At 71.4% G+C, this 9,585-nt stretch overlaps 1 protein-coding gene across 1 annotated transcript; it reads right to left on the reverse strand.

Moving 5' to 3' along the window:
* Window positions 1-3: 3 nt before the first annotated feature.
* On the reverse strand, window positions 4-8,945 carry GIT1 (GIT ArfGAP 1). The gene is given in 23 exon segments (XM_055717994.1): window positions 4-738; window positions 840-903; window positions 1,043-1,225; window positions 1,322-1,395; window positions 1,483-1,569; window positions 1,826-1,879; window positions 1,989-2,123; window positions 2,125-2,217; window positions 2,296-2,448; window positions 2,522-2,649; window positions 2,722-2,833; window positions 2,919-3,016; window positions 3,656-3,728; window positions 3,811-3,859; window positions 4,151-4,177; window positions 4,379-4,421; window positions 4,501-4,595; window positions 4,679-4,809; window positions 4,925-5,011; window positions 5,102-5,207; window positions 5,304-5,416; window positions 5,499-5,632; window positions 8,794-8,945. Coding segments are annotated over 23 exon segments (2,304 nt in total). The 5' UTR covers window positions 8,846-8,945; the 3' UTR covers window positions 4-525.
* Window positions 8,946-9,585: the final 640 nt, after the last annotated feature.

The following is a 9,585-nucleotide window of genomic DNA, read 5'->3' on the forward strand; positions in this document are numbered from 1 at the left end:
GGCCCATGCGATGCTCACACCTTTATTGATACAAATGTACAAGGACACATCTTACAGTAGGGAGCGCGGCCCCGGGGGGGGTGGGGCAGGACGCCCGGGGAGGGGGGGCCCACGGGCGCCCCAGTCCAGTGTAACACTGCAGGCGGCCCCAGGGGTACCGGCCGCCCGGCGAGGGGCTTTGTGGGGGGTGGGGGGTACATCGCCACCGCCGCCACGGACAGCTACACAGGCTATGTACAGGATAAGTTAGGCATGCGCCGCGGGGCGGGCTGCGCAGGGGCAGGCAGGGGTCTGTACAGGGGGGATGCAGGCACCGACCCCGCAGGCTGAGCAGCAGCTCCTCGGTGGCGTGGGGGACGAGGTTGGGGGGAGGGGGAGGGGGGGGGCCTCACCCCATGCCCCGACTCCCCAGGGGCTGAAGGCCACTCGTAGCCGTGCTCGCCCCAGGTGCCGGCTGCTGCCGGAGGGGAGGGAGAGATGGAGAGCACGGGGGCTGGGGGGGTGCGGGGGGACACGGGTCAGCGCTCACTGCTTCTTCTCACGGGTGGTGATGGTGACCAGCTGCTTGGCGGCCTTGGCGATGTCGTAGGCACACTGGATGACCTGCTGGGTCAGGAGCTGGTAGTCCACGGCGGCACCTGGCTCGGGCGGCACGGTCTTGCGGCACTCACTCTGCAGCCGGTAGGCGCTGGCGTTGAGCAGCCGCAGGGAGCTCCGCACCGTCTCCAGCGCTGGCTTCTGCAGCAGGACAGAGGAACGGCACCAGGAACCATGCCGGGGGCAGTCAACAGTGCCTGGTGGGGACCCCCCCACCCCAGGGACCCCCTAACCCCTCCTACCTTGGGGAAGAGCGATGCCATCTCCGTCACAGCCGAGTGGATCTTCTCTGAGCAGGGCACAAAGCTGGGGACAAGGAGAAGGGGTGAGCACTGAGCGGGGACAACAGCTCCTGGCCACGGGCAGTGGCAGGGATGGCCCTGTGTGAACACATCCCCCTGGCCCGGGGGTCCCGAGGGACCCCAAGGCTGTGCCCCAGCCCTACCTGTCATGCTTGGATTCCTGCGCCGCCCGCAGCAGCTCCTGGATGTTCTTGGTGACCTGCTCAGTTTTGAGGATGACGTCCTCAGTGCTGGGCAGCCCAGGGTCCAGCTCCCCGTCCAGCGGGTCCAGCTCATGGGGGAAGTCCTCGTCCTTGCTCAGCTCCACAAACCGCTTCCCCTCCATGCTGCAGGGACCAACCAACCCCCTGGGATCAGTGCCAGGAGCATGGCCCCATGCCCCTAAGGGGGCTGCCGATGCAGCCCCCAGCCCCAGCACTCACCTCATCAGGACCTCACCCGCCTGCGTGTTGTCATAGTCGCTGTCAGTGCCGCTGCCGTGCCGGTCCAGCTTGCTCTGGAGGGGAGAGCAGCAGCGTCAAGCCCTGCCCAGCTCCAGGGGTCTCCCCACCCCAGGAGCTGCCCCCCCTCCCCAGTACATCACCATGTGCCGGGCACTGTCAGGCGGGCAGGAGAGCAGGGGGGAGGATGGGGGAAAGGGCACCGAAGAGGCAGATGGACCTTTCCGGATCTGGAGGAGGAAGAGAAGGAAAGCGGCGCTGAACAGGGCGCAGCAGGGTCCGGAGCCGACCCCGGTGACGTGCAGGGGAGGACGAGCACAGGGGACACCGCTGCCCTGCATGCAGGAACATCCCACGGCCGCCGTCCCCTCGAGGAGGTCCCCAGCCTGACCCAGGGGGTGCAGGGCAGCGGGGGGATGGGACGTCCTTGGAGGGCGACGGCCACCACATCCCATGCAGGAGCCGCCCGCGCCGCGGCCCCCTTACCCGGTACACGCTGGCCGGGATGTGCATGGAGTACAGAGCCTCGTCCTCCACCTCCTGGCGACACACGAAAGGTTACGGCCCCATAGGGACAGGACCCAGCACCCTGTGGGGCTGGGGGGGCCACCGCACCCCAAAACCCACCCGCCCACCCCGGCACACTCACGCCGGTGCCGAAGGGCTGCAGCCGCGTCACCAGCTCCTCCACCGGCTGCCCAAAGGGCTTCAGGGCCGAGCCCGGCTCGTACATGGAGAAGGCCTGGCGGTCCCGCCGGTGGGGGGGGGGCCGTGCCCGGGGGGTGCCCGTGCTCCGGCCGCTCGCTGGGGGCTGGGGTTGGGTGCGCGGGACCCGTCTGCTGCCGGATCTGCGTGTTCTCTGCCTGCAGCTTGTGGATCTGCAGCCGGGGCAGGGGAGGAATGAGCGAGGGGAGGGGGGGATGCCGAAGGGGGAGTCCCACCGGCCCCGCACCCACCTCACGCTGCAGCCGGCGCAGCTCATCGCTCAGGCTGTTGTTCACCTTCATCAGCTGCTGCACCTTGGCCTCGGAGGCGGCCAGAGCCTTCTTCACCTCCAGGTACTCCTGCAGCGTGATGGGGCCATCCGAGAGGTCGGAGGAGTCCATGCTCTGTGGGGAGAGGGGCTCAGCGCCGGGGTCCCAGAGCCAGGGTGCAGGGCCGGGGCGGGGGTCCAGGGCTCACCCTGGCGCGGTTGTTGCGGGAGGCGTTGCGCAGCAGCTCCTGGTCCGTGTCCTCGTCAGAGGCGACGCTGTCGTAGTCGTGCTGGTCGTCCAGGTCACTCTGGCTCCGCAGCGAGTAGTCAAGGGCGTCTGGGGGAGGGCAGGGGGTGCTGAGCAGGGGCAGGAGGGAATGTGCCCCCCGCTTCCCTCCCCATCCCTCACCTGTGGGGCTCAGCAGACTCTTCCCTTGCTGCCGGCGCTTGGCTTCCCCGAGGATGTCGATGAGCAAGGTGGCAAACTCCCTGGCATTGAACCTGGCCAGCTTCTGCCGGCCCTGGGAGGGGGGTGTGGGGCAGAGGGGGTGAGCGGGGGTCTGAGTGCAAGGGGGGGGGTCACGGGGCCTGGGGGGGGGGGCTCACCTGGTTGCGTGTGGCCGAGTACTCGGGGTTGACGGGGAGGAAGGGGACAGCGCTGCGCTCCGTCACCAGCGTGCTGTGGTTCTGCGTCGTCAGCCAGACTGCAGGCAGGCACCCAGCGTCAGACCCCCGGGGGGCTGCGGGGGCCAGACCCCCCGGAACGAGCGGGCTGCAAGGCCCGGAGGCGGCGGCGGAGCCGGCAGGACGCAGGCGTGGGCGCGGGGCCAGCCTTTTGGGCTTGGGAGCAGAGCCCGGCCGGGCTGACGGGAATTGCCTCCCCCGGCCACCCTGCAGGGCCGAGGTCCCCCCCCGCGCCCCCCAGCAGGGACCCCCCGCTCCTCACCCTTTGGGGCACCGGCTCTCCAACCCCCCAGATGGCAGGGAGAGGGCTCGGTGTGCCCGTCAGTGCCCACCCCACCACGGGAATGGGGTGGCCCCCACCCTGCCAACCCCCAGCTGAAGGGCACCCCTCTGGGGTAAGCCCCCGCCCCCGGGGGTCCCGGCACCCACCTCTGGCAGCACCCCAGCCCCAGCACCCAGCGGTGGCCCCTCGGCCGAGAAAACCTCCCGGCCGGAGGAATGAAGAAGGAGGGGCCTGCGGTCCCAGCGGACGCATCCAGATCGGGGGGAGCGCGGGGCTCGGCCACGGCCCCACCGGCTGCTCCTCCCCGCGCCGTGACGCCCGTCACAGCCCCCCGGGAGCTGCACCCCCAGCCCCAGCCCCCCACGCCCCCGCTCACCCGCGTCGTTCTCCCGGCGGTCCACCTCATCGTAGACATCCATGGCCAACTCCTCAAAGAGGCGGTTGCTGAGCTGCAACAGGAGCGGGAACGGCGTCAGGCGGGATGGGGGAGCGGGCAGGATAGGACCCCCTCCAGCACTGACCCCTACTCACCGCTTGCAGCTTCTTCTTGGCTGCCTTGGCCAGCTCGGAGAGGTCCAGGCTGGGGGGGCGCGGGGAGGGGGGAGACACAAAGCAGGGGTTATTCCTGGCCCATCCCCACCAAAAAGATCCCCAGCTGCACCCCACTGGGACAGGGACACCCCCCCCGCCCCGGGCATGGCGGGCTTCACCAAGCAGAGCTGGCGGGCAGGCACAGGGGGACAAGTTGGCCGGGGGTGAGCGGGACCCCCCTCCCCAGGTGCCAGGCTGGGCCAGGTGGCTGGGGCTGCAGGGGGGGCCCATGCCGGTGGCACGGGGGGGCCCCTGGAGCCGAGAGCCAAGCGGACAATACCTCTGTGCCATGCACTTTGGGCGCACCCTGCGCTCCGGAGAAGGCAGCGGAGGGAAGAACAGGATAAAGGCGGATGTTAAACGCGCGGGCACGTGGACCCCCCCGCCCCCCCCCAGGGATGCTCCAGCACCATCACAGGCAGGTGACCGGGGTCCCCCCCTCGGCCCAGCGGGGACGCTGGGGGGGACGTGGGACAGGGCAGCGTGGCCACGGGCGCTGGGTACTCACCTGTCGGCCATCTGCGGGATGATGTAGTGGCCGTTCTTGTGGTCTGCACGAAGAGCGGGGTGATGAGCGGGGCCCCGTGCCCCCCCGGTGTAACCCCTCACCCCGGGACCCCCCCCGCTCACCCGGTTTCCTGCCGCAGAGGTAGAAGGCCAGCCGGTCGGTCAGCTCATACTGGCACTCCACCAGCCGCTCCGCCAGCTCGTGTTGGGCTGCCTGCCTGTGAGAGGACGGGCAGGGGTGATGCCCACCCTAGGAGGGGGGGTGCAGGCAGGGGTGACCCCCCCCTTTCCCCACCCTCACCTGGCATAGTCAATGGGGGTCCGGCCGTTCACGTCGGGCGCCCCGGGGTCGGCACCATAGACCACCAGCAGCTCTGCCTGCAGGATCTGGCCAGCCTTGGCGGCCACGTGCAGCGGCGTGGTGCCCTTCTCCTGCGGGCACAGGCAGCCTCAGCCCCGCAGCCTGCCTGCCTGCCAGCCGTGGTGCTGGGCCTCCCCACCCAGCCCAGCACCCTGCCCAGGGACCCCCAGCCCTGCCAGCGCTCACCGGGTGGAAGAAGTTGGCCTGGGCGCCCAGCGAGAGCAGGCGCAGGCAGGTCTCCAGGTTCCCTGTCCGCACGCTCGAGTGCAATTGCTGCGGAGGGGAAAACTGGTAAGGGCGGGGGGGAATCTGTCCCCACAGCCAAGGGGGTGGGAGGGCCTGCACCCCCACCCCGTGTCCCACCTTGCTGAGGTCCTTGGCAGTGACGCCATCATCGTCCCGGCAGGGCAGCTTGTGGACGAAGGCCAGCATCTGGTACTTTGCGCGGATGAACTCGGACTTGGTGGGGCTGGGGGGGGTTGGGAGGGGGGTGGCAGGTTGCAGGGTGAGGGAGGGGCGCACGGCTGGCGCAGACCCCCTCCCCATGTCTCGGGGGGGCACTTACTGCACTTTGTCCTGGGGGTTTGCCTTCCGGCGCCCGCTCTGCACCTGGGCCGGATCCAGCAGCGAGTGCTCCCAGATGGAGTTGGCCCCGTTGCTCGCCAACGTGTGCACCATCTGCAGGGGAGAGGCAGGGCCCGGTGGGCACGGGGGTCCCCACGCGTGTCCCCCCCCACGTCCCTGTGGGGCCAGCACCCACCTGGAGCAGGGTGGTGGGCCAGGGGCTGTGGCGCAGGTGCTTGACGATGGAGATGTGGCGGCCCAGGCTGCGGTGCACGCTGCAGCACTCATCGCAGATGAGCACCCCGCGGTTGATGGAGGCCCAGCCAGGGTCTGGGGGGTGGCACGGGGCTGTCAGCCGGTGTCCCCACCACGGAGCTCCCCTCCCCAGGCGATCACCTCCCCATCCACCCCGCTGCTGGGGGGGGGGGGGGATGCGTTGCCACAGCAACTGTTTCCCCAGCGACAGCGAGGGGCTCAGCCCATCGCCAGGGGAAACCCACAGGTTTCCCATAGCAACCAGGCACCAGCCAGAAGGGGGGGGCAGGATTTGGCCTCCCCCAGCAGGAGGGCGGCCGGTGGCGGGGGGGATGCCAGCCCCATGGCAGCGCACCCCCAGCAGGGGCACCCTGACCTGCCGCAGCACCCAGCGAGGCCGTGCACCCCGAGCCCCCAGCTGGGCATTTTTGGGGGGGGTCCTGGATGGTGGCAGCATGTCCCCAAGTGGGTGGACACCCCCAGCCTGTGGGCTCCCATAGACAGTGGTCACCAGCTCTGCATCCCAGGCCAGCCCCGCAGGGCAGCCCGGCTCTGGGGGCAGGTGCCACGGCCCCCCCATACTGCCATACCCCCCCAGCCCCGGCTGCCGGCCCTGGCCAGCCGGACTGGAGCCCTTTGTGTCCCCACCGGGAACAAAGGGCTGTTTGAGTGGCCGCGCCGGCCCCGCGCTGGCACCGGCCCCAGCACCCGCGGGGGCCCCGCTCCCGTTGGCCGGCAGCTCCCCACACCTGCACCCCAAAAAATGGGGCAGGGGGCTGGCCTGGGGTGGGGTCCAGCCCCACAGCATGGCTGTGGGGCAGCAGCTGCCCCCGGCAGCACCAAAAGCAGGATTTGGGGACCCTCCCGCCGGGCCACAGCCCCCTCCCATAGCATGTGACCAGGCACAGGGTGATGATGCTGAACAGCCCGTGGGCCTGCCAGCCTCTGTCCAGCCCCACCACACCTGATTTCTGTAGGGCCTACAGAAACACTGCACCGCCCCACAGCAGGGGAGCCCCAAGGCTGAGGGGTGCAGGGTCTGCAGCGGGGGCGGCAGCACTGGCCAGCCACGATGGCCCCGAGGGTGTGATGGTGGCCCCAAGGGGGTGATGCCAGCCCCGCAGCCCCGCAGAAGAAAGCTGCTTTCCCCATGTCCTTCCTCCCCACAAGGTCCCAGCTCCCTCCCCAAGCACCCCTCCAGAGCCCCGGGGCTGCCGTTTTGGGGGGCACCCAGCTCTGCAGTGCTGCAGTGCCCCAGAGCTGAGGTGGGGTGGCTGGGGGGGGAGCAGTAGCCCCCCCAGCCTGGCAGCCGGGTGCACACAGATGGCAGCGCCTTGGCAGCCGGTGTGGCGGCATCTGTGCCTTCGCACCCGCTGCCCACGGGGCGCTGCCGGGAACAGGACACTCTGCTGTCGGGGGAGCCGGCCGGCGAGGCTGCCTGCGGCCCTGCAACCGGGAGCATCCAGGGTACCCCCCTGGGGTGGCACCCCCTCCCACTGTGGGGGTGGCCGGGATGCGGATGGACATCACAGCGGCTCAGGGAGCGCTGGCACGGGGACACCCCAAACCCTGGGAGGATCCCAGAGCCCCGGCACACCTCTGTCCCTGCGCTGCGACCCCCAGCCCTCGGCCCCACACTGGGGAGGGGAGGTCTGGGGCCAGCTGGCATCCCCGCATGGAGCCAGCGGAGCGGGGTTCGGCTAAGGGAGCCCGGGCAGAGGGACCAGGGTGCTCCGTGCACACCCCAGCACGCAGGGCCAGGCAGTGCATCCCCAGCAGCGGGTGCTCCCAACGTGGTAGGAAGCGGCCTCTGGACTTTATAACTCATTTCCTCACATGGCTGCCAGGCGATAAGAGATTGGAAGAAACTGGTTTCCATTTCCCCCTGCCCCAGCAGGGAACCTCCCCAGCACCGCCCCGGGCACCCCGTGCCCCCCACTTGCCCGCCAGCAGAGGGGCCGGGCCCAGAGGCCAGCCAGCCCCGTGCCCACGCGTGCCGCTGGATCTCCTGGCAGGATCCGGCCATTGGCGCGTGGCCGGAATAATTTCAGCACAGCCTTGGCCCGCGGGCAGCTTTCCGGGGCCGGCGCCCAGCGAGCCTCCCCGAGCGAGCCTCCACTCTCGGCCCCGTTCATTCATCGCCGTGGGGCCACCCGCGCTGGCCACGGGCAGGGTTTGGGGGCCCGGCCCTGTCACGGGGAAGGTTTGGGGGTCCAGCCCCACCACGACGCCCATGGGCTCATGCCTGGTGCGGGGGCTGCGGGCACTGGCACTGCTGGGGATGTGAATCGTCTTGCCCAGGCTCAGGCTCCGGCTTGCAGCGGCCGCCGGCTCAGCCCGCCTGCACCACCAAGCCCGGATCTGGCCGGTGTGGGTGCTGGCTGGGGGGTGTGGGAGGGTGCGTGTCCCCCATCCCACCACTGTTGGGGTCCTCGGTGCTGCTGCCATCAACTGGCACGCCCCCAGCCCACGCCAGCAGCCTCTGCGCTGAGGGGTGCCAAGGCTGTGGGTAGCGCGTGGGGGCGTTGGGTGCAGCAGGGGGTACACTGGGTGCACCGAGGGGGCACGAGGGCGTTATCTGGGTCATGTTGGGGTGTACTGGGAGATTCCTAGAGGGGGGAAAAGGGTGTGCACCAAAGGGGCCCAGGGGCCTCACCAGTGTGCCGCACTGGGGGTGCATCAGAGGTTCTGAGGGCCCAGAGTGGGGGACACAGTGGGGGTCCCCAAGGTGTGCGCTACAGCGTGCTGAGGGGACTCACCGGGGGGGGCTTGGGGCACCCAGGGGGTGCAAAGGGGCCTCGCTGTGGGGTGCGGGTGATGCACAAGGGCTCTCTGGCAGCATACCGGGGGGGGATGCACCATGGGGCGCAGAGGGGGCTCATGGGGTGCTGGGGAGCGCCATGGGGCGCAGAGGGGGCTCCCGGGGGTCCTAGGGACGTACCAGGGGCACCATGGGGCGCAGAGGGGGTTCAAGGGGTGCCGGGGGTGTTACTGGGGGGCACCACGGGATGTAGAGGGGGCTCCCGGGGGTGCTGGGGATGTACCGGGGGGCACCATGGGGCGCAGGGGGGGTTCCGGGGGCTCACCGGGGGGTCCCGCAGCCGTACCTGGCAGCGCGAGGCAGGCTCCGGCCAGGCTCCGGGGGCGGAGGGGCGAGGGCCCCGCCGCGGGGGGGGCGGCGGCGCACCGGGGCCGTGCCGGGGGGGCCGGGGCCGGGCCGGGGGGGGCGGCCTTACCTGGGGCGCTGCAGTCGGCGCACACCTCCGCCCGCGGCGCCTTCCGGGACATCCTCAGCGGCGAGGCGGGCCCGGGCCCGGGCCTCTGCGCCAGCGTGGGGCGGCGGCGGCGGCGCCCCCGGGCCCGCCGGGGGGCGGGGGGGCGGGCGGCGGGGCGGGGGGCGGCGGGGGCCCGGGGCCGCGGCGCGCCGGGGGCTGCCGGCTGCTCCCAGCGCCCGGCGGCTCCGCAGGAAGCGGCGCAGGCCCGGCCCCGGCGGAGGAGGGGCCGCACCGCCCCCGCCCCGCCACCGGCAGCGCCGCCGCGGCCGCCCCGCACCGGCACCGGCACCGCCCCGCACCCGCACCCGCACCCGCACCCGCACCCGCACCCGCACCGCACACCCCCTCCCCCGCTTCCGCACCCGCACCTGCGGCCGCGCCAGCACCCGGTCCCGGCACAGCCCGCTCCGGGTCGGGTCCCGGTCCCGGTCCCGGTCCTGGGCAGCCCCCCTCCCCGGTCTGGTTCCAGCCACGGGCACCCCCGCCCGGTCCTGTGCAACCTGGCCTGCTCCCGGGCATCCCCGGCCCTGCTTCTGCCCCTGCTCCCGGGCATCCCTTGGCCCTGACCCCATTCCCAGGCCTCGGTGCCCTCCTGATCCCATTGCCAGCCCAGGGCACTGTCCTGGTCCTGATCCCCGCCCGGGCACTGTTCATCCCCTGCTCCGGTGCTGGGCACCCCTCTGGTGCTGGTCCCAGCCTGGGTCCTGCACATCCCAGCCCCAGCCCTGGGCACTCATCTTGGATCCAGCCCCA

Source organism: Falco cherrug, chromosome 1 (genome assembly GCF_023634085.1).
Source record: "Falco cherrug isolate bFalChe1 chromosome 1, bFalChe1.pri, whole genome shotgun sequence".
Classification (NCBI taxonomy): Eukaryota; Metazoa; Chordata; class Aves; order Falconiformes; family Falconidae; genus Falco; species Falco cherrug.